This window comes from Mustelus asterias, chromosome 16 (assembly GCF_964213995.1).
Source record: "Mustelus asterias chromosome 16, sMusAst1.hap1.1, whole genome shotgun sequence".
Lineage (NCBI taxonomy): Eukaryota > Metazoa > Chordata > Chondrichthyes > Carcharhiniformes > Triakidae > Mustelus > Mustelus asterias.
This window is the reverse complement of record NC_135816.1, coordinates 92,144,961-92,169,372: the sequence shown is the minus strand read 5'-3', so window position 1 is coordinate 92,169,372 and position 24,412 is coordinate 92,144,961. Positions and strand designations below refer to the sequence as shown.

The window sequence follows — 24,412 nt, the reverse complement described above, 5'->3', positions numbered from 1 at the left end:
TGCGCCAATTTAGAATTTTAACTTTTGGGCCAGACCTATCATTCTCCATAGCTGTCTTAAAACTAATGGAATTGTAGTCATTGGTCCCAAAGAGATCTTTTGCAAACACTTCTGTCACCTGCTCTTTCTTATTTCCAAAGGGGAGATCAAGTTTTGCCCCCTCTCTAGTCAGGCCATCCACATACTGAATGAGAAATTCCTCCTCAATACAATCAACAAATTTCTCTTCATCCATGCCCCCTAATGCTATGGCTGTCCCAGTCAATACTGGGAAAGTTAAAGTTCCCTATTACCACCCTATTTTTCTTGCAGCTATCGGTAATGTCCTTACATACTTGCTCCTCAATTTCCCACTGACGATTTGGGGCCTGTGATCTTTCCCTTCTTATTTTTCAGTTCTACCCATATAGGCTCACTGGGCGAACCCTCGGATATATCCCCTCTCAGTACTGCTGTGATGTTTTCCCTAATCAAAAACGCAACTTCCTCTCCTCTCCTACCGCCTATCTTTCTTGTAGCATCTGTATCCTGGAACATGGAGTGGCAAGATTGGCAGGTCACTTAGCCATGTTTCATTAACAGCTATAATATCCCAATCCCATGTACTCATCCATGCCCTGAGTTCATCTGACTTGCCCGTCAGGCCTCATGCATTGAAATAAATGCAATTTAATCGTGACTTCCCCTGCTCTCTGCCCCGCTTTCTCAGACAATCTGTCTGGTCACGTTTGGTACACTCTTCCTTTACCGAACTTCCTGAAAGCATCCAGATAATTGTCCATTCCCTTGATGTGCTGAGGTGTCTGCAACTCATCCTCCAGCTCAATGACTCTGAACTAAAGTTACTCATCCCACAAGCACTGAGTGCAGATAATACGAGCACCCACGTGCTGCAGCCTTGACACATCACCTGTCCTTCCATCCTTACTGTATGTTAAAATAATTACTTAAATAGACTACGCACATATTTATAAAGTTTTAAAAAAAATATTTTATCAAGTTCACCTTTTATTTGTATAATATTTTAAACCTCAGGGATAGTCTGGAACTTAACACTTATCAAATAACCCCCAAAGAGCCAGCTCATGTCCTTGTAGTAAAAACTAATTCCTACAGGATGAGAAAGAAAAAGGCAACAGGCATCATCTTCACCACTTCACCATACTCCATCTTGGAGAAAAACATTTGTATGTGCAAAACTAATGTAATGGTTAATTTTCAAATTGTGGGTGGCATGGTGACACAGTGGTTAGCACTGCTGCCTCACAGCACCAGAGACCAGGGTTTGATTCCAGTTTGGGTCACTGCATATTCTCCCTGTGCCCGTGTGGGTTTCCTCCGGGTGCTCCGGTTTCCTCCCACAGTCCAAAAGACATGTTGGTTCGTTGCACTGGCCATGCTAAAATCTGCCTCATTGTACCTGAACAGGTGCCAGAGTGTGGTGACTAGGGAATTTTCACAGTAACTTCATTGCAGTGTTAATGTAAGCTGACTTGTGACACTAATAAATAAACTTTAAACTTGGCCTCCTTAAGAAAGGCTACCTCTTACATGACTGTACTCATAATTTCTGCTTCATGACACATTTTTGGGAACAAAATCTGTATCGTTGGGAAGGATTCAGATAGGATACGGGTTATGAAAAATGTGGCTAAAAAATAATTGAGATATAAAAATTGGATGAACTTGATACAGGGGCAGTAGAAAGACAACTGTGAACAAGAAAGATAGCTTTAAGGTTGTTGGAATAAATATACCCGAGAGACTATCAGTTTCAAGACATTTGGCTAAAATAAAGGTGTGTGATAAACAAACAAATAATTCAAATTTGGAGTTAATTCCAAATAGATCCACCTAGGCAAAGATCATACTAAGCTACAGGAATGTTATACAATGTGATGATACATTTTATGGTGTCAGATTAATGTTGGCAAAATATGTGCATTCCCAGTTTTCCTGTATACAAATTATACCAGTATGTCTTTGGTACTAAATTAGAAACACAAGCACACACTGGCTTAACATTAGCATGATGTGGAGATGCCGTCGTTGGACTGGGGTAAACGCAGTAAGGAGTCTAACAACACCAGGTTAAAGTCGAACGGGTTTATTTGGTAGTGGCGTTTGCTACCAAATAAACCTGTTGGACTTTAACCTGGTGTTGTTAGACTCCTTACTGTGTTAACATTAGCATCTCAGGATGTTTTCATTACATTAAAGATGATGTATAAATGCAAAGAATTGTTGTTTACTTTAAGGAATAACTCCATTATCAGTGTAAGCTGAAAAAAGTCAGATCAGGGAGAAGATTTTCTTTGCCTGCGAATGAAAACAGGCTCCACCGTCATCCGACCTTCTGATACAGCAGCACAGTCACTCTGGAGAGAGAACAAGCAGATAATTCAAGAGGGCAAAACGATTTATCCAGTTTTCCCTCCAACTTTGAACATTCAAAGGATCTGATGCAAGATCAGCATTTTCATATTGCGGGGAAGGAAATTTAAAAGTCCCCTCGCATGGAAAGTACTTCATTTGTTCTTCCCACTAGTTCAGGCACCAATGACTTCACGTAGGGCTTGGATTCGAATGTTTTACTGCTGTTTTGGGAATTCTCGATTCTCCACCAATTCTCATTCTCTTCCTTTCTACTGGGCAATATGGTCCTTAAAGTTAAATTTCAGTATAATTTGTTTCTTGACTTAATTATTGAACCCTTCAGCCTCTATTTGCACATTTGTTTCTTTTGCAAATCGCTTTAAATCTATGTTCTCTCGTTCTGGATCGATATATATATGTATAGTTTAGTATGTAAATTTAAAAATATTTACATGATAGATATATTTGTTGCCTTTGATTCCAGCTGCCTGTCCCCGAACATCTCCAGTCTCTGTGCTCACTCACTCCTCTCACCTGGTCACAGCGCCTCACAACCCGTTCCAGCATACCTGGACTGCCACGAGACGCCCCGCTCCCTTGCCGCGCTGCTATTGGTTGGAGGACCCTTCGCGCCCTCGATCCTCCAGCCCCGCCCCACCCTCTTTCTATTGGTCAGGGTTGACATCACTCACAGCAATCACACCCTCCAATATCACGTGGTCTTCGCTTCTCAACGTTGTGTTGCATCCTTGCAATCGGTAACCCGTTATCCGGGTCGGACTCTCAAGTTTGTATTTCATTTGATTCTCACTGTCTCCGCCCGCCTTTCCCGAACTAATTCGGTTTGGGAAACCTCACTTTCCGTCGATGATTCCGTTTTTCAACGTTCGACAGCCTCAGGAGTCCACAGCGCAGGCGCAGAGCCGATCCTGCAGCTTTAGCCAATTGAGCATGCGCGTCTCCCCGCTCCAGTTCGGCACATTTAAAAGGACATTGTCCTTGTTTATTCATTTATGATTTAAGTCGGCATTGAGAGAGAGACTGATTGCAAGTTGTACAATAACATATTGGAAAGCTAGTAAATTTTTCTGAATTCCTCTTGCACTTTTTGGTATTCCTGATTGAAACTTCCTTCACAGGAAAACAGTCTGCAGACAGAAATCTCAGATGAATTACAAGACCAATCTGTCTGATTCACATCACTTGTCAGGACCTGAAGATGTTGGCAATATGGAAGAGAAGAGCAGCATTTGCAAATTGGACAAACTGTACACAGGTTCCATATGTGGAGGCAGCTTCGAACGATCATCTGACCCGGGGAGACATGAGTGTGACAAAACCACGAACAGGCCATGTAAATGCGGGGACTGTGGGAAGGGATTCAGTCACCCGTCTGTGCTGGAAACTCATCAACGCAGTCACACCAGGGTGAGACCATTCACCTGCCCCGAGTGTGGGAAGGGATTCACTCTGTCATCAACTTTGCTGAGACACCAGCGAGTTCACACTGGGGAGAGACCGTTCACCTGCTCTGTATGTGACAAAGGATTTACTCAGTCATCTGACCTGCTGACACACCAGCGAGTTCACACTGGAGAGAAACCATTTGCCTGTTCTGTCTGTGAGGAGAGATTCACTCATGCCTCTAACCTGCTGACACACCAGCGAGTTCACACTGGGGAGAATCCGTTCACGTGCTCAGTGTGTGGGAAGGGATTCACTCAAGCCTCCAATATGTTGAGGCACCAGCGAGTACACACTGGTGAGAGGCCATTCACCTGCTTTGTGTGTGAAAAGGGATTTGCTGAGTCCACAAGCCTGCTGGCTCACCAGCGTCTTCACACTGGGGAGAGGCCATTCACGTGTTCTGTGTGTGGGAAGGGATTCACTCTGTCATCAAGCCTGCTGAGACATCAGCGAGTTCACAGCGGGGAGAGACCATTCATTTGCTCCCTGTGTGGGAAGGGTTTTAATCAGTCAACCGACCTGTTGGCACACCAGCGAGTTCACACTGGCGAGAGACCTTTCACCTGCTCTGTGTGTGGGAAGGGATTTGCACAAGCTTCCAATCTTCTAAGTCACCGGCGAGTTCATACTGGGGAGAATCCATTTACCTGCTCAGTATGTGGGAAGGGATTTACTCAAGGCTCCAACCTGGTGAGCCACCAGCGAGTTCACACTGGAGAAAAGCCCTTCACCTGCTCCATATGTGGGAAGGGGTTCAGTCGATCATCCTACCTGTTGAAGCACCAGCAAGTTCACAACTGAATGCACTGCTCCAATTCTGCAGGTACTGACTTTAGTATTCCTGAGAAAAAGGGAGACTTACTGTTCAAGCTTTTCATCTTGCAGTCATCAGGATGGTTGGTAGAATGCCAAATTTCAAATGGAACATCAATTTATACTGCTTCGGAAAATGGTGCTAATTGGTTAAAAATCAACTCTGATTGTTCAAAGCGTTGCCATGGAGAATTCACCGGTGAACTGTTATCCTTCACACTTTTATTTAATTCACAAATGGCACAATACTTGGACTTGTTGAGGACAGTTCCCAATTGATGAATATGTGTCGCTTTTAGCTGTGTAAGCAAGCCATATTGTGAGCCTGACTGATCATCTTAAATTGGTTGCTGGTGTAATTCTGAGCGCAATAAGGAATGTTCAGCAATTGTTATTGAATCGCAGAATCATATCTAATGACCTGGTGCATTCTGGGTTTTACAGGTATTACCTGGTTGACTATGATTAGCACTTTAGCTATTTCAGGCTCCCGAAGGGGCATAAAATGTGATTTGATCCAGCGGTTATTGGGGTGTATGACCTACAAACCTGGCATCACAGTGACACTGAAATTGTTACTGATCTGTGTTGTAGACAGAATGTTTTTTGAAGCTGCATCCTGTTAGTGGAAAATACCACTCATGTTGCTATTGCACAGTAACAATGTTAAAATGGCTGGCTTCACCTATTGGCCACATTTAAAATGGCTGGCTTCAGCTAGTGGCCAAATTTTCAAGATACCTTACCTTCCCAGCATTACTTGAGTTATATTGGACACTTTTCAAATCTGAATATTTGAGCGACAGATAAAGCTAGCCATTTGCATTCTTCTGGTGCAGCACTGGGCGGCACGGTGGCACAGTGGTTAGCACTGCTGTCTCACAGTACCAGGGACCCGGATTCAATTCCCGGCTTGGGTCACTGTCTGTGCAGAGTCTACACGTTTTCCCCGTGTCTGCATGGGTTCCCTCCGGGTGCTCCCACACTCCAAAGATGTACAGGTTAGGTGAATTATCCCTTAGTGTCAGGGGTATTAGCAGAGTAAATATATGAGATTACAAGGATATAGCCTGAGTGGGATTGTTGGCGGCGCAGGCTCGATGGGCTGAACTTCTGCAGTGTAGTGATTCCATGAATTCATTCCAATAGCTACTTGTTTGGATTTGAAAGTGTTACCACTGGCATGGTTGTCATGGTTAACCAATAGTATTAAGGGATATGGGCTGGAGGTCTACAGGTTGTCAGATCAACCATCTTCTGATTGAATGGCGATTAAGCTAAATGATCTATTCATGATCTATTCCTGATCTGATGATGTTCCTCACCTCCCCTCCTGTGTTGAGTTCGCCCAATTCTTACCTAGGTAGAAACCCCCATGTTTCCCACATTATACTCTATCTTCCAATTTTATCCCACTCACCTTTCCTATCTATAACCTTTGCCAACTCTTTGTTTCCTCTTCACAAATTCCGTTCTTGCCTATCTTTGTACAGCAACCAATTTGGCTACAATGCAGTCCATCCCTTATTCTAAGTAATTTACATCACTTGTAAATAGTTGAAGCCCCACATTGATCCCTGTGCTACCCCACAAGTAACGGTATGCCAACTTGAAAATGACAATTTATCCCCTCGCTTCTCTATCCATGCTCATGTATTACCCCAAAATCATAGGGTGTTATCTTGTGCAGTCACTTTTTTTATGTGGCACCATTTAGAATGTCTTTTCTAAATATATTACATCTCCTAGTTTACCTCTATCTACCCTACTTGTTACATCCTTAAATAAATCTACTAAATTTGTCAAGCACGATTTCCCTTGCACAAAGCCATGTTGACTCTGCTGACTTTCTTAATGATGGATTCCAGCATTTTCCCAGAGACAAATGTTAGGCTAACTGATATTTTTGTCTCCCCACTTCATGCATAACAATGTTACATTTCCGATTTTCCAATTTGCTGGACATTTCCAGAATCCACTGAATTTTGAAAGATTACAACCAATGCATCCACTTTCACAGCAGCCATTTCCTTTATGACTCTAAGGGCAGTTGTGTAGTGGTAGTGTCAATGGACTAGAAACTCAGAGACCAGGGGGTAATGCTCTGTTTGAAACAGAAGCCAGTGCAAGGGGATCTTGCTGATCAGTCCCACCAGAGCAGATCCCACCAGTTAAATTCAATAAAATCTGGAACAAAAAGTCAAAGGATGATCATAAAACCATTGTCGATTGTTATACAAACTCATTTGGCTCACTAATGTCTTTTAGGGAAGGAACCCTGGCCTAAATGTGACTCCAGAGCCATGGCAAATCTTAAGTGTCCTTTGAAATGTCCTCGCAAGCCATTTAGTTGAAGAGCAGTTAGGGATGGACAATAAACGCTGGCCCTGCCAGCAAAGCCCCAGATCCCATGAGTGAAGTAAAAAAACACAATTCATTAGGTCGAGAAGACTTGAAATCTCATAGTTCCAATAGATTGCAAGTGGATTTTCTCGAGTAATTGTGATTATTGTTAGTTGCTTCCTCCTTTTAACCCTGATTATCTGCTATTCTTGGGATGATTTTAATGTCTTCAACTGGCAAGATGATGCAAAATGCTTGTTCATAAAAGTGTTTTTCTTTTCTTTGGCAGTCTTCCATCTCCTGAGATGATTTTAAAAATATTCTTTCTTGTGCATTGGTGGTTAATTCAGCAGTTGTTCCCATCTATAATTACCGCTGAGAATGGAGTTGTGAGTGCCTTCTTGAACCGCTGCAATCTGTGTGTTATAGGAACCTCCACAGTGCTGTTTAGGAAAGGAACTCCAGCATTTTGATGCTGCAACAGTGAAGGGATAGCGATCAGGATGGTGAGTGGGAAAACATCCAGGTGGTGGTGTTCCCATGCATCTGCTGCCCTTGTCCTTCTAGATGTGAGAGGTTGTGGTTTGGAAGGTGATGTCAAAGGAGCCTGGGTGAATTCCTGCATGAAGATGGTACTGCCATCAGCTGCCACTGTGTCATTGGTGGAAGGAGTGAATGTTTGTGGAAGGGGTGCCAATCAAGTGGGCTGCTTTGTCTTGGATGGTGTTGAGCTTGTTGAATTTTGTTGCACCTGCATTCACCAAAGCAAGATTATTCCATTAGACTCCTGACTTTTACCTTGTAGATGGTGGACAGGCCTAGGGGAATTAACAGGTGAGTTACATGCCACAGAATTCATAACTTTAAACCTGCTCTTGCAACAACAGTTCATTTCTGGTCAGTAGTAACCCCCAGGATGTTGATAGTTAGGGCTTCACTGATGATAATGCCCATTGAATGTTGAGGGCTGATTTGCACTGTGTTAAACATCACCTGGTGTGGCTGAGGGGTCCTATTCTCTCATGATGGTCTCTGCTGCATTTGCACTGATCTCTGTCTCCCTGAGTCCTTTACTCAGCCAGCTCTTACAAGACCCTTCCGAGCAGTCAGCCTCCAGAAGTCACAGCCAGTGGCAATTTTTTGAAAACATTTTTATGGGATGTGGGCATCGTTGGCTGGCCAGCACTTATTGCCCATCCTGAACTGCCCTCCATTTTAGAGGACATTTGAGAGTCAACCACATTACTGTGGGCTAGACACAAGTAGGCCAGAACAGATAAAGGGTGGCAGATTTCCTTCCCTAAGGAGGATTAGTGGGTTTTTAAGAACAACGTTTTCATGGTCATCAGACTTTTAATTCCAGATTAAAATTCAATTTTGCCATGGTTGGATTTGAACATGGGTCCCAGAGCAGTACCCTGGGTCTCTGGATTACTATTCCAGTGATAATTCCACTGTGCCACTGCCTCTCAATCATTGTTTGCCAACAATTGTCAGTATCGTTGCCCACGACCTTCATATCCTGCTTTTACTGGAGGCCTGGATCCCCAGAGGATTGTTAACCAGTGCCGAGTTCACTGTACAGAAGATGTCTGTGTTTACCGTCCACATCCACCCAATGCATGTGACCGAGCCACCACAAAGATCATTGAATTTCAAACAAGTGGATGAAATTAGCATGTGCCAGGGCCCCTGAGTTAGCGACTATGTGATGCTAGTGATACATCTGAGACTGCAAAGGTAGAAACTGTTCATCCTTTTCTCCTGACTAAGGAATATTGTAAGAAGTCTCACAACACCAGGTTAAAGTCCAACAGGTTTATTTGGTAGCAAATACCATAAGCTTTCGGAGCGCTGCTCCTTCGTCAGAGGTCTCTGTGCACTGTTTGAGAGCACATTTCCACTCCATCTGACGAAGGAGCAGCGCTCCGAAAGCTTCTGGTATTTGCTACAAATAAACCTGTTGGACTTTAACCTGGTGTTGTGAGACTTCTTACTGTGTTCACCCCAGTCCAACGCCGGCATCTCCACATTAAGGAATATTGTCCAGATCGCACTATTGTAGACGAGTGTGCTGATGGCGCAGGCTTGGCAGACTTGCAGTTTGGCTCTTGGTCAGGTTGCTGTTGTCTCACATCTCTTAAAAGTTTGTCTATTTACTTTTATATACAATGAATAAATAGTACATTATTATCATTAATTATAATTTTATATTTGCCTTTGCTTCTCCTGTCCAGAGCAGCCCCAATCTCCACTCCAGTCTCTGTGCTGGCCCAGCTGCTCTGAGCTGGGGCCAGTGCCTCTCAATCTGCTCTAGAGCATCTGAGCTCCATCCCACACCCTACCCCCTTGTTGGGGTGCTATTGGCTGGAGGACTGGCCATTAGTTGGAAACCCCCCCCCCCGCTTTCTCCCCGCCCCACACATACACACTGGGGATCACATAATCTACATTTCCAAGCGTATCCATATCATTCAGTGTCCCGTTTGCCCCAGTTGGATTCTCAGGTTAGTATTTTCTGTGGTTCCCCCTTTCTCTCCTCCCTTCCACTGTTAGATTTCTGAAGCCAAATCCCAAGATATATTATGAAGCAGGACTAGACCCTAACAATTTTTCTATTTTGGCATAAATGTGAAGATAGGATGCTCCATAATTTCACTGACAAATTCAGGATCTTTTATCAAAACAAGCTTTATTGAAAAAACAGGTTGGTGAGAGTCGTAGCGGACTTGCCAAATTTCCTTATTTCTGGGAAAGTAGAGGCATTGGTGGGCTTTTTTAACTATAGTGTCGGCATGGGGGATCAGGACAAGTTGTTGGTGATCTGGACACCTAAACATCTGGTTTCTCTCGGGGTCCAGTGCAAAGGCATAATGAGGACACAGTTTTGTTGCTGCACTGAGCATGACCCTTGATCTGCATATTTAAAGGAACATTGCTGCTGTAATATTTTGATAAAGCCTGATTTCAACACAAAACAAGGGAGAGTGAGTTTTGGCTGAATAATGATAATCTAAGATAAAAGATCCCTTTCCTCTTACGCAGGATGTACAGCACAGAATCAGGCTATTCACTACAACCAGCCCACATTGGGCAGTTTTCTCTACTTCAGCCTCCATGAAGTCTTCCCTCATTCAAATCTATGAATGTGTTATCTTCAGCCTCATTTATTTGTCCAGCTTATCCTTAAATACATCTATGCTATACTCCTCAGATACTGAAGCAATCCATATTCAAATACAACAAGATCTGTACAATATCCAGGCTTGGGCTGTCAAGTGGCAGGTAGCATTCACGCTACACAAATGCCAGGCAATGACCATCACCAATAAGACACGCTCAAACCATCACCCTAGAATTCAGTGTTACCATCACTGAATCCCCCACTGTCAACATCCTGAGGTTACCATTGACCAGAAGACTGGACTCGCTACATATACACAATGGCTACAAGAGCAGGTTAGATGCTAGGAATACTGCGGCAAATAACTCATCCCCTGACTCCTCAAAGCCTGTCCACCATCTACAAGGCACAAGTCAGGAGTGTGATGGAACACCCTCTACTTGCCTGGATGGGTGCAACTCCAACAACAATCAAGAAGCTTGACACCATCCAGGACCAAGCAGCCCTCTTGATTGGCACCACATCCACTCCCTCCACCACTGACGCTCAGTAGCAGCAGTGTGTACTACCTGCAAGATGTACTGCAGCAATTCACCAAAGATCCTTATGCAGCACCTTTCAAACCCACAACCATTTCCATCTAGAATGAAATTTGGCATGACGCTACGACTATCACTCGTCCATGTGGAAGGACAAGGGCAGCAGATACATGGGAGCACCACCTGCATGTTCCCCTACAAGCCACTCATCATCCTGACTTGGAAATATATCACCACTTCTGCACAGTCGCTGGGTCAAAATTCTGGAATTCCCTCCCTAACGGCATTGTGGGGCAACCCACAGCATGGGGACTGCAGCATTTTAAGGAGGCAGCTCACCACCAACTTCTCAAGGACAACGAAAGATGGGCAAGAAATACTGGCTAGCCAGCGACGCTCATGTCCCATGAATGAATTAAAAAAATACTCCCTTCAACCATTCCCTGTCGTAGCGAGTTCCACATTCTCACTGCTCTCTTGGTAAAGGACTTGTTTCTGAATTCCCTATGGGATTTCTTGGTGACTATCTTATGCTGATGATCTGCAGCTTTGCTGTTCATCACATTTGGAAATATTTTTTCTCGATCCTCTCAATAAAAATCTTTAATCATTTTAAAGATCTCTGTTAGGTCAATTTTCAGCCTTCATTTTTAATACCCAGTGTGTCAATCAATTCCTGACATGTAAATACATATTTTGTGGCATCACCATGGTCCATCTTCTCTGCATCCTCTCCAATGCCTCTATAATATGGTGACCTTTCTATAATACGGAAATCAGAACTACACGGTGTTCTAAACAAGGCTTGATACAGGTTGAACATAAGAACAAAGAAAATTACAGCACAGGAACAGGCCCTTCAGCCCTCTAAGCCAGCACTGACCATGCTGCCCGACTTAACTAAAACCCCCTGCCATTCCAGGGACCATATCTCTCCATTCCTATCCTATTCATGTATTTGTCAAGATGCCCCTTAAAAGTCACTATCGTATCTGCTTCCACTACCTCCCCCGGCAGCGAGTTCCAGACACCCACCACCGTCGGCGTAAAAACCTGCCTCGTACATCTCCTTTAAAACTTGCCCTCGCACCTTAAACCTATGCCCATTAGTAATTGACTCTTCTACCCTGGGAAAAAGTTTCTGACTAGCCACTCTGTCCATACCTCTCATAATCTTGTAGACGTCCATCAGGTCGCCCCTCAACCTCCATCGTTTCAGTGAGAACAAACCAAGTTTCGCCAACCTCTCCTCATAGCTAATGCCCTCCATACCAGGCAACAGCCTGGTAAATCTTTTCTGTACCCTCTCCAAAGCCTCCATATCCTTCTGGTAGTGAGGCGACCAGAATTGAACAGAATATTCCAAATTCGGCCTCAGGTACTATAAACCTGCAACATGAATTGCCAATTTTTAAACTCAATGCCCCGGCCGATGAAGGCAAGCATGCTGCATGCCTTCTTGACTACCTTGTCGACCTGTGTTGCCACTTTTAGTGACCTGTGTACCTGTACACCCAGGTCCCTTTGCCTATCAATACTCTTAAAGGTTCGGTCATTTACTGTATATTTCCTATCTGTATTAGACCTTCCCAAATGCATTACCTCACATTTGTCCGGATTAGACTTCTTCGGCTATCTCTCCGCTCAAGTCTCCAACTGATCTATAGCTTGCTGTATCCTCTGATGGTCCTCTTCACTCTCTGCAAATCCACCAACCTTTGTGTCATCAGCAAACTTACTAATCAAACCAGTTACGTATATATATATATGATTTAGAGGAAAATGTAACAAACAGCAAAGATCCCAATCCTGATCCCTGAGGAACACCACTTATCACAGCCCTCCATTCAGAGAAGCACCCTTCCACTGTTACCGTCTGACCGAGCCAATTTTGTATACATCTTGCCAGCCCACCTCTGATCCCATGCAACTTCACCTTCTGCACAGTCTGCCATGAGGGACCCTGTCAAAGACCTTACTGAAATCCATGTAGACAACATCCACTGCCCTACCCTCATCAATCATCTTCGTCACTTCCTTGAAAAACTCAATCAAGTTAGTGAGACACGACCTCCCCTTCACAAAACCATGTTGCCTCTCGCTAATACATCCATTTATTTCTAAGTGGGAATAAATTCTGTCACGAAGAATCCTCTCCAATAATTTCACTGTCATTGATGTAAGGTTCAACTTTTCAATCACTGGAGAAATAAAACCAGGTGTTCGGGTTGATTTACCGCCTTGGTAACCTGTGACACAGCTTTTAGTGATTGGTGTATTTGTATTTCAAGATCCCTATGTTCCCCCACCTAGACTCACGCCTTCCAAAGAATAAGTGACTTCCCTATTGTTTTGACCAAAACAAAATCCTTCTTGGGCGTCATTGGCAAGGCCAGCATTTGTTGCCCACCCTTAATTTCCTGTGAACCGAGTGGCTTGCTGGGTCATTTCAGAGGACAGTTTGAATTAGCCGTTTGGCTTATATGATTCACACATGCAGATTGTGTAAGATTTCTTTTCTCTGAAGGGCAGCATTAGTTTTATGGTATTCAACAATAAATTTTTGGCATCCTCACTGAGACGAGCTCGGAATTCCACATTTTATGAATTGCAATGAAATTCCACCAGCTTCCATGATGGAATTTGCAACCACAGCACGACCCTGGATCTCTGCTCCACTGAGGGAAATCCGGGCTCAGCCCCGCCCCTCATTCACTCCGATTGGTTGGCGGACCGGCTGCTCGGAGCTCGGTCATCCATCTCCGTCCGCATTTTCCGATTGCTCCGGCGTTGCTGCCAATCAACCGGGCATTGTGAGTTGGGACATGCGCACTGCCGATTAGGGCTCCTCACTGAAGTTGTTGCCTTGTAACTGTCAGCGGGTGACGAGGGAGGGATGGAGCCAGCAAGTTAGCTGGAAGGATTCATAAAAGCCCCGTGTAGGCCTCAAGCCACGAATGCGGAGTTTGGGGACGGCATTTGAAAGACGATTGTTCGGGGTTTTCCAGGCGACAGCTTCACTGGTAAGGGCCAGCATTTGTTGTCCATCCCTCTGGGTTAATACTCGCTATTTCGAAAAGGGTCAGTCTGCGGCTGGAGAATTGAACATTAATGGAGCCCGGTCTCTGTTACTCCCCTTTGTTTGCCTGATTGGTCTGAGAAGTAAAATAGAAATGCTGGAAAATCTCAGCAGGTCTGACAGCGTAGTTGAAGAGCGAATGGAGCCAACATTCCGAGTCTGGATGACCCTTCGTCAGAGCTGAAGACAGGGAAAATAGGACAAGATTTGTACTGGGTGGGTTGTAATTGAGGGGGGGTGGCATTCCTTTGTTTTTTTTTGCCATCCTGATCAATTACAGCACCCCTCCCCACAATGTAAATCCTGCCCAATTTTCCTTGTCTTCAGCTCTGATTCGAAACGTTGGCTCTATTCTTTCTCCACAGGTGCTGTCAGACATGCTGAGATTTTCCAGCATTTTCTGTTCTGATTTCAGTTTCCAGCACCTGCAGCATTTTGCCTTTATTATGGTTTGAGAACTAACCACTTTGGGCACACTCCTTATTCGCCTGGAGTTGATGTCAATTGTCAGTTAGAGCACGCACAGTGATGACGAGCGGCTAATTTTCCCATAGAAGCATCAAATTCATACAATGCAGAGTCTGTACTGACTGTGCAAAAGAGCACCCACCCCAGCCCTACCCTCTGCCCTATCTATGCCTGTAACTCCACACATTGAGCATGGCAGCTCCACCTTACCTGCACATCTATAGACTGACAGGAAAGTAGAGCACCTGGAGGAAACCCATGCAGACCTAGGGAGAACGTGCAAACTCCACACCCACTGTCACCCAAGACCAGAATTGAATCTGTGTTCCTGACGCTGTGAGGGCAGCAGTGCTAACCACTGTGCCACTGTGTCGTGATAGAGCGGTTGGCTGGACTGGGAGGATTTGGAAACACTTTGTTGATCCACAAACTTTTCAGAATAATTGTCAGCTCCCTAGTTTGCAGCAACAGAGCTTCTCCCTCTCAGGAATAGGTCCAGGTTAACAGCCGCCAACCTGGTTCAGCGAGTGGAGGATGGTTCATATCAGAGGATGTGGGAGATAATAAATCAGGTTACATTTTGGGCTCGAATCAATTAGACTCTGATCTCTGGGAAGGAAAGAAACTCTGGGAGGTGGATATGGAGGATTCAGAAACACCCACTGGAGGTCGCAACACCTCCCAAAAGCCTGCAGATCCTGCATTTGCAGTTGCAGGGCCTTCCAGCTTTATGTGCAGTCATCTTGGTGAAGCAATAGAGAGTGGTCAGGGTTTCAGGGTCCCAATGGCTAGGAGAGAAAATATTTGATTCATTGATTATATTCTCACTCTGCACAAAGTGGCTCATAGAAACATAGAAGATAGCAGCAGCTTGCTCTGCCATTCATTATCATAGCTGATCATCCAACTCAATATCCTGCCTAATCCTGCTTTTTCCCCATAACCTTTGATCCCATTTGCCCCAAGTGCTATATCCAGCCGCGTCTTGAATGCATTCAATGTTTTGGCATCAACTACTTCCTGTGGTAATTAATTCCACAGGCTCACCCCTCTTTGGGTGAAGAAATGTCTCCTCACCTCTGTCCTCACTGGTCTCTCCTGAATCACAGGAAAAAGTCTCATAACACCAGGTTAAAGTCCAACAGGTTTATTTGATAAACCTGTTGGGACTTTAACCTGGTGTTGTGAGACTTCTTACTGTGTTTACACCAGTCCAACGCCGGCATCTCCACATCTCTCCTGAATCCTCAGACTGTGAACCCTGGTTCTGGACTCCCCTAACATTGGGGATATCCTCCCTGCATCTATCCTGTCCAGTCGTGCTGGAATTTTGTAAGTTTCTATGACATCCCCCCCTTATTCGTCTGAATCCAGTGGAAGCAATCCTAACCTCGTCAATCTCTCCTCATACATCAGTCCCGGAATCAGCCTGGTAAACCTTCGCTATGAATTTAGTTGATTCACTTCATTGCAAATGTTCCGCACATTAAGGTACAAAGCCTTTAAGCTTGTCTTTTTAACATTGTTTTTCTTGATCCCAGTATTTTTTTCTATAGCCCTATTTGAACTTTGTCCTTGCTTTCTCTCCCTATCACTTGTCTTATTCCCTTTTCTACCTTTTGTTTTTGTCCTTGCTCCCTCCTTCTCTGACTCCTTACATAGGTTCCCATTCCCCTGGCATATTAGTTTAAACCTTCTCCAACCGCTCTAGCAAACACTCCCCGAGGACATCAGTCCCAGTCCTGCCCAGGTGTAACCCATCTAATTTGTACAGGTCCCACCTCCCCCAGAACCGGTCCCAATACCCCAGGAATCTGAAACCCTCCCCCTGACGCCATCTCTTCATCCACGTATTTATCTGATATATCCTGTCATTTCTATTCTCACTAGCACGTGGCACCAGTAGTAATCCTGAGATCACTAACTTTGAGGTCCGATTTCTTAACTTTCTCCATTGCTCCCTGTATTCTGCTTTTAGGACCCTTTTTTTACCTGTGTCATTTGTACCAACGTGTACTATGACCACTGGCTGTTCGCCCTCCCCCTTCAGAATGTCCTGCAGCTGCCCCGAGACATCCTTGACCCGAGCACCAGGGAGGCAACATACCATCCTGGAGTCTCGTGAACTGAACGCAGCCAGAGCAGAGGGAGGGAAAAAACTGGGAGTGGGGGAGATGGCGTAATGGGTTTGGCAAGGTGACCTCTCTCATGGCAAAAGTTAATGAACAGCTTGCTATGAGTCTCCATTTGAGTGGATGGGTGGTGTTGGGTTAGGTGCTACCAGAGCTGTGATAACTGTGAGGGGAGTGGGGGGTTGGCCTGACTTTTTCAGTCAAAACCTGATCAAGCCCCACTCTGAATAACCCCAGTGGAAAACACTAAAATAGCAACCCTGCATTAGTCCAGATTAAAACAAATACTTTCGCAATTAAGATGAATTATGCTGCTGCAGTAACAAGGACTGCTGTGTACAGACAAAATAGCACCAATGCATAGAACTACCTGCACAAAAAAAACTGCACAAGATACATGATACAAATAGGGAATTCAGGAAAAACTTCTTCACCCAGAGAATGGTGAGTGTGCAACTCACCACCATCACAGGGAGTGGGTGAAGTGAATAGTATCAATGTCTTCATGGGAGGCCAAAGAACAAGGGAGAAGGGAATATCGAGTTACAATAAGTTTAGAAGTGGAAAGATGGGAGGAGGCTTGAGTAGAACATAAGCATCAACAAGGACTGGACTGGTGGACCAAATAGCTTGCTTCTGTGCCGTATATGCAGTGTAATCCTATACAAGGCTTAAAATGGTCATCCAAACTAGAGAAATACAAGGACAACCACAAAAGGAAGAAACCGTGGAAATGTGGGGACTGTGGTAAGGGATTCAGTTTTTTAATCTCAGCTGGAAACTTATCAATGCTGTCACACTGGGGAGAAGCCATTCATTTGCACCGTGAAGAGTGAAATGTATATGGACAGTTCCAATTGGTAGCCTCAGGGAGCCAGTCTGGGGGTTTCTAGTGTTAAGAGCACAGCTGATGGTGGACACCAGGGTGTCCAAACGCCAGAAACTTCTAACACCTGCCTTCATCTGTATTTTTGCAATTTGGTTTAATTTGAGGGGAGATGTGAAAGCCAGAGAAGGATGCCATTGCGATTATTTTAACTAAATGTTTATTAAATAATGAAATACACAATAAGAAAGTCAACTAAAAATACAACTTAACTCAATGGCTATAGACAGCATACCTAAACGTACCCAGTTCCAAACACCTTTAATTCCCTAACTTGAGAGCCAAACTGTCCCACAAAACATCCTATAGGGTTTTTAAAACTATAGGCAAAATCCAGTATTAGTTACTACATCAGGCACTTATATTTTTCAGCGTTGCTTCTGACAGAACAATTGGTTATCCACAGACGCAGTCAGCTGGGAGCTCACACCGCTTTTCCTGCTGTTGACTGAGGTCTCAAACAGCAAGCTTGCCTGGGTTGAAAATTGCTGCTGATATACTGTTTTCATTTTTGATCTTGCCTTAGCTGAACAAACCTCAGAAAGCACACTTAATTACCTTCATTTTGTTAGTCCATCTTTCAGAATGTAATTGAAAAGTTTGCACCTCATCTCCTCCTTTGAATCTCTAACATCCTATCCTAGCCCTTGACATTCTTTTCTGCATTGTTAGAAACTTGCATTCAAAAAACATCTCTTTTCAGGATTGCTAGGCTCATCAAAATCTCAAAAGCATTAGTTAGAATCTCTACAGTGTGGAAGGAGGCCATTCAGCCCATCGAGCATGCACTGACAACAATCCCACCCAGCCCCTATCCCCGTAACCCCATATTTACCCTTCTAATCCCCCTAAACTACACATTTTGGGACACGAGGAGCAATTTAACATGGCCAATCAACCTAGCCCGCACATCTTTGAACTGTGGGTAGAAACCGGAACACCCGGAGGAAACCCACACAGACATGGGGAGAATGTACAAACTCCACACAGATAGTCACCCAAGGCTGGAATTGAACCCGGGTCTCGGGCACTGTGAGGCAGCAGTGCTAACTACTGTGCCACCCATTAACCCAGCCAAACCGTCCCTGCCACTGCACCATTCCCATTTTTAAATAGTTTAAAAATATATAACCAGAACATATTTCAAATTACTGGATTTCCTTGATTTTGTTTTTCATATGATCATGATTTCCTGCAAAACAGCATAAGAATGATCCCCGAGAGGTTTGGTGCGATGGAGAAAACAGAAAAGACGACAAAAAATGTAGGAAAGCAAAAAACCAGAAGCTACGAGAAATAGCAATCTGCTGTCCAGATATGACAGAATGTGTATAGCTCTCGCTGTTCTCCAAATCTCAACCTGAACTTTATCTTTTAGTCTATAGGTTAGTCCTGCCTTTCTCTAAATTAAGCTGCTCCATAACTGAACTTTGTCACATCCAATGGAGGGCACGGTAGCACAGTGGTCAGCACTGCTGCCTCACAGCGCCAGGGACCCGGGTTCGATTCCCGGCTTGGGTCACTGTTTGTGTGGAGTCTGCACATTCTCTGTGTCTGCATGTTTCCTCTGGGTGCTCCCCGTGTCTGCATGTTTCCTCTGGGTGCTCCGGTTTCCTCACACAGTCTGAAAGACATGCTGGTTAGGTGCATTGACCCAAACAGGCGCCGGAGTGTGGCGACTTGATGAAATTCACAGATGCTTCATTGCAGTGTTAATATAAGACTTACTTGTGACACTAATAAATAAATTTTAAACTTTAAAAAACTTTTGTTATATTTCAGGGATTCAGTCCCTTGCAACATGTGCGTTTACACCAGGATGCTATTCGTGTGCTTATGCAGGAAATGATTCACTTGTGCAGCCAGCCTCACTTGCTCATTAAGTTGTTCAGAGACCTTCTATTTGTTCTCTGTGTCAAGAATTTTAAAAGCACTAAATTCCTGATGAAATGTCAACTCACTCACACTTGAGTGAACTGAGCTGAGTGTGGGAAGAAATTCACTCAGTCATTCAACCTGCTGAAACATCAGCGAGTTTCCATCGGACTGCATTGCTTGGATTTTGTTGTTATCCTGGCCACTGTCTGAGTCTGAATCAAACTGTTCACCACAGTGTGGGTTTCTGATTTTCGGGATGAAGGGCCATGGAGTGTTGTGATGAAAAAATGTGACTGAAATTGTGAAGAAGAATCTACACTACAGTTGTGAGAACGGCCTTGCTATATAGTGCAGAAACTTGTAACAAGACTGGATACTAATGATGAGATATTGATACTGAGATGAATGTGTGGAATGACAGTAACAAACAAGATCAGGAACCAGCATTTAATGAAGATTGTGGAAATGTTGAAGTAAGTAGCAGAGCAGATATTGAAATAATTTGGGGAGAGAGAGAGAGGAAATGTGGTGAGGCAAGTGATGGACGTGGAACTGTCAGGAAGAATAATAGGAAAGCTCTCAACCAGATGGAGTGATGCCTAGATAGAAATATGAATGATGAATGGAACAGGATTGAGAGGAATGGATGACTGACAGGAGGAGATGAAGAAGGTGATCGAGCAGCAGGAAGCGATGGCCTAGTGGTATTATTGCTAGACTATTAATCCAGAAATTCAACAAATGTTCTGGGGACCCAGATTTGAAATCCACCACAGTAGGTGATGGAATTTGAATTGAATAAAATTTATCTGGAATAGAGTACCTACTGAACACTATGAAACCATTGTCGGTTGTTGGAAAACCCATCTGGCTCAATAATGTCCTTTAGGGAAGCAAGTCTGCCTTCCTTATTTGGTCTGACCTTCATGTGACTCCAGAGCCATAGCAATGTGATTGACTCTCAACTGCCCTCTGAACAAGAGCAACTCGGGATGGGCAATAAATGCTGGACAGCCAATGATGCCCCTGTCCCATGAATGAATAAAAAAAGCATCGTGTTGACCCCAATTAAAATGGGAAGAACAAAAATGTTGATTTTTCTTCTTTCCCAGGATGTCATTGTCTAGATCAGCATTATTAATACAATTCCCTGATTGGCCTTGAGATGTGGAGGTGAGCCGCCTTCCTGAACCGCTGCAGGTCATATGATGTAGCTGCTGTTCGGGAGGGAGTTCCAGGATTTTGACCTAGTGACACTGAAGGAACGGTGATATTTCCAAGTCAGGATGGTGTCTCTCTTGGAAGGGAACCTCCAGGGAGTGATGTTACCATGTGTCATTTTCCCTTATCCTTCTAGGTGATAGCGGTCACAAGCTTGAAAGGTGCATTTGAAGGAGCTTGGGTGCACTTGTGTCTTGTGGATGGTACACACATTGCTGGGTCAATTGTGGAGGGAGTGGAGCTTCTTGAATGTTATAGAGTTACATGAATCCAGGAAGGTGAAAAGTATCCCATCAGATTCCTGACTTGTGCTTTGTAGATGGTGGAACAGGCTTCGGGCAGTGAGGTGGTGAGTTACTCACAGTAATATTCCTAGCATTTGATCTGCTCTTGTAGCCACAGTATTTATTAGGCTAGTCCAGTTCAGTTTCTAGTCAATGGTAACATGGGGGATTCAGTGGTGGTAATACCACTGAATGTCAAGGTATGATGGTTAGGTTCTCTCTTGTTGAAGATGGTCATTGCTTGGCATTAATGTGGCATGATTACTACTTGCCACTTGTTAGCCAAATCCCGGATATTGTCCAGGTCTTGCTGCATTGGGACATGAACTGCTTCAGTATCTGAGGAATTGCAGATGGTGTTGAAGTGTGTCAGCTGCAAATATTCCCCGCTTCTGAACTGATGGAAGGAAGGTCATTGATGAAGCAACTGATGGTTGGGTCTGGGACACTCCCCTGAGATTCTTGCAGTGATGTCCTAAAGCTGAGGCGATCGACCACCAACAACCACAACTGTCTTTGTTTGAATAAAAAACAGACCAAGGAACTTGGTTCAGTCCTGGATGTGATTAACAGTAAAACAACATCAAAATAGTTCCTCATAAACTTTCTGCTCTTTCAGCAGGCGAGATGATTGAGTGAATTCCTTCCTATACTCAGAGATGAATGTGCGTGTGTGCTGGCTTCAGCAGGTTGACTATCTCTGCGGATCCCTTCCACTGCTCAGAGCAGGTGAACGGTCTTTCCCCAGTGTGAATTCACTGGTGTAGAGTGAGTTGGGATGATTTCCTGAACCCAGTCCCACAGTAAGGTCACCTGAACAGTCCCTAAGCAGCGTGATCAGATCGATGGGACATCAGTTCCCTGAACTTTTATACGGGAAAGGTCTCTCGACAGTTTTGAACTCGCTGGTGCATCAGCAGGTGGGATGACTGAGTGAATCCTTTCCCACACTCAGAACAGGTGAATGGTCTCTCCCCAGTGTGAAGTCGCTGGTGTACAGTGAGTTCAGATGATCGCTTGAACCCAAACCCACAGTGAGAGCACCTGAATGGTCTCTCATCTGTGTGAATACGTTGATGCGACATCAGTTCCCCTGAACTTTTATAGCACTTTCCACAGTCTGGACATTTAAAAGGTCTCTCCTCGCTGTGAACACGCTGGTGTGTCAGCAGGTGGGATGACTGCTTGAATCCCTTCCCACACACAGAGCAGGTGAATGGCCTCTCCCCAGTGTGAGTGAGTTTGTGTAAATGCGAGCTGCCACACTGAATGAATCCCTTCCCACACATGGAGCAGATGAATGGCCTCTCCCCAGTGTGAATGCGTTGATGTGCAGTGAGGGCTGATAACTGCCTGAAACATTTCCCACAGTGATTGCAGCTGAATGGCTTCTCCTGTGTGTGAATTCGCTGATGTGACAAAAAGCTGGACGATTTAGTCAATTCCTTCCCGCACGATGAACAGGTGAATGGTCTCTCCCCATTGTGAACTCGCTTGTGTGCATTGAGGTTAGAAGACCTGAATCTCTTTCCACAGAGAGTGCAGCTGAACGGCCTCTCCTCAGTGTGAGTTCGCTGGTGAGAGAGCAGTTTGGATGATAGAGTGAATCGCTTCCCACACACTGAGCAAGTGAATGGCTTCCCTCCTGTGTGAATTTGCTGGTGTGACCGAAGACTTGATCGCCAAGAGAAATCCTTCCCACACAACAAGCAACTGAACGGCCTCTCTCCAGTGTGAACTCGGTGATGTGCATTCAGGTTAGATGAACATGAGAACCTCTTTCCACAGTAAGTGCAGCTGAAAGGTCTCTCCACAGTATGAATACGCTGGTGTAACAGCAGGTGGGATGACAAAGTAAATCCCTTCCAACACACAGAGCAGGTGAATGGTTTCTCCCCAGTGTGACTGCGTTGATGGTTTTCCAGCAGGTATGCATAACTGAATCCTTTCCCACAGTCTGAACATTTCCATGGTTTCTCCATGGTGCCAGTGTGCTTGACTCTCTCCAGTTTGGATGAAGTTTCATCCACGCACAACATTTATCTAGTTTATACCCACTCTGAATGCTGTGATTTCCTTTTCTAGCAGAATGACTGGTTCAAACTCTTTCCACAGTCAGGACACCAGAACACTCTCACTCGGATGTGTGTGTGGCTCTTGGTGCTTTTCCAGTCACACTGAATTATGAAATATTTTTTCCACAAACAGGGCAATAGTTCTCCTTCCACTGTCAAAGGCCAAAGATGTTTAGGTCATGGTGAATCGAATGGCACTGCCCAACCTTGACATGAAGTTTAGTTTGAGTTGACTGGCTGTAAATCCTCTTCTTCAAATATCATGGAAACAGAGTTCAGAAAGCTGATTCAGAACAGACAATTCTAGTTTCCATGAAACATTATTTGCTCTTATTTACCCTCTAAATCATTGTCTCTCTTATCTGGGCTGAAATTATAGAAACCCTCTAGTGCAGAAGGAAGTCATTCGCCCCTTGAGTTTGCACTGACAACAATCCCACCCTAGGCCCTTTTCCCCACAACCCCACATACTTACTCTGCTAATCCCTCTAACCTACACATCCTTGGATGCTAAGGGGCAATTTAGCATGGCTAATCCACCTCACCTGCACATCTTTGGACTGTGGGAGGAAACCGGAGCACCCAGACAAATCACACACAGGCACGGGGAGAATGTGCAAACTCCACACAGACAGTGACCCAAGCCAGGAATCGAACCCGGGTCCCTGGAGCTATGAGGCAGCAGTGCTGTGCCACCCCTCATCTCACCATCTCATCCAAACTCATCACACCACCTCCACTATTTAATGTCTCATTCCAAGCATCAACCAGCACCACTCCAGCTGAATTCAGTTCTTTGGCCCATGTGCAGAGTGAGAATAAAATGAACAAGTCAATATTTTTTTCTCATACGAACATACGCCACTCACACTCTCTGTTACATTCCCAGTGAGCACAGACCTGCTCTGTTCGCTGCTGAAACATCATGGTGACCATTATCCTGGTCCTGTACCTGCATTTATTTGTGCCACAAAACCAGGGTAAATAATTCCTGCAGAGAGACAAAAGCAGTGAGTCACAAAAAGTGAGGGATGATTCTAAATGCAGCCGGTGCATTGTGCCTCATTTTGCCATTTGCTCATGAACAGACATTTTCAAGTAATTTTGAAATTAGAGAGTAAATTAAAACATCACCATTTTAAGATGAATCTTTCCCCAAAATGATGTTCATTTGTCAGTCAGTAATATTAAAATTCTCATCAGAAATACATCAGGCTATTACTATTGAAATGTGTTTTGACAGATGCTGTAAAACTTGTTTTTAAACAAATGAATTTATTTTTAGTAGATAAATCATATTTTAAATATAACCACTCAATTTGTGATTCGAGACGAGACTCTGAGTTTAAAAGCTTCACTAACTAAAGCAGCCTGAGAATCGCCTCAACAAAATCTTCCCCATCACCACGGGGTAAACACAGCCTCCTATTCGGGGCCTCAGGCCTACCTCAAGAGTTGATAAAACTCCCTGTCCAGCCTCAGTGACCATTCCTCCAGTTGCTTCCCTCACCGTGACTGACACTGAGCCTGCTCACAGCGCGCACACTACACCTGCGTACTGGGAGGCCGCTCACCGGCCGCCATGTTGGGAGAGGAAGGTGGGTTTGTTCAGGGAGATAGGAACAGAGGCGACCATCTTGGTGAGGGAAGGGGGAGCTGGCGAGGTTTCATCTCCGGCGACAGGCCCGGGTTACCCTGGCAACCGGTGCCCGCCATCTTGTGGTGGT

At 44.6% G+C, this 24,412-nt stretch overlaps 3 protein-coding genes across 14 annotated transcripts in view; 2 read left to right on the top strand and 1 right to left on the bottom strand.

Annotated features, from left to right (window-relative positions):
• Positions 1-972: 972 nt before the first annotated feature.
• Positions 973-24,208, bottom strand: LOC144505293 (uncharacterized). 5 transcript variants are annotated; one of them, XR_013499803.1, is made up of 4 exons: positions 24,133-24,208; positions 23,555-23,676; positions 2,178-2,378; positions 975-2,077 (listed from the first exon to the last, which is right to left on the bottom strand). XR_013499803.1 is itself a non-coding variant. In XM_078231387.1 (2 exons), exon 2 carries the CDS (start codon positions 22,647-22,649, stop codon positions 21,480-21,482), a length of 1,170 nt encoding a protein of 389 aa, XP_078087513.1. In that variant the 5' UTR covers positions 22,650-23,676; positions 24,133-24,208; the 3' UTR covers positions 18,435-21,479. The 5 variants fall into 5 exon arrangements, 1 of the variants encoding a protein (XP_078087513.1); XR_013499805.1 differs by having other exon boundaries at positions 973-2,378; positions 23,586-23,676; XR_013499802.1 differs by having other exon boundaries at positions 995-2,378.
• LOC144505294 (uncharacterized) lies at positions 3,461-4,656 on the top strand. Its single transcript, XM_078231388.1, has one exon. It carries the CDS (start codon positions 3,544-3,546, stop codon positions 4,642-4,644), a length of 1,101 nt encoding a protein of 366 aa, XP_078087514.1. The 5' UTR covers positions 3,461-3,543; the 3' UTR covers positions 4,645-4,656.
• Positions 4,650-24,412, top strand: part of LOC144505292 (uncharacterized) — a 51,575-nt gene continuing 31,812 nt past the window's right edge. For 2 of the 8 annotated variants that reach the window (XM_078231374.1, XM_078231377.1), the window contains exon 1: positions 13,511-13,685. The gene's annotated coding sequence lies outside the window, so the exon portion shown is untranslated. Of the gene's footprint in view, positions 4,667-13,397; positions 13,686-18,430; positions 18,492-18,588; positions 18,613-19,008; positions 19,031-22,146; positions 22,398-24,412 lie in introns of those variants that run through there. The other 6 variants (XM_078231375.1, XM_078231378.1, XM_078231384.1 and 3 more) reach the window with 6 other exon arrangements.

Bases quoted from the DNA above. Each gene is read 5' to 3' on its own strand.
- LOC144505294 (XM_078231388.1), top strand. From the start codon at position 3,544: ATGAATTACAAGACCAATCTGTCTGATTCACATCACTTGTCAGGACCT.
- LOC144505293 (XM_078231387.1), bottom strand. From the start codon at position 22,649: ATGTTGTGCGTGGATGAAACTTCATCCAAACTGGAGAGAGTCAAGCAC.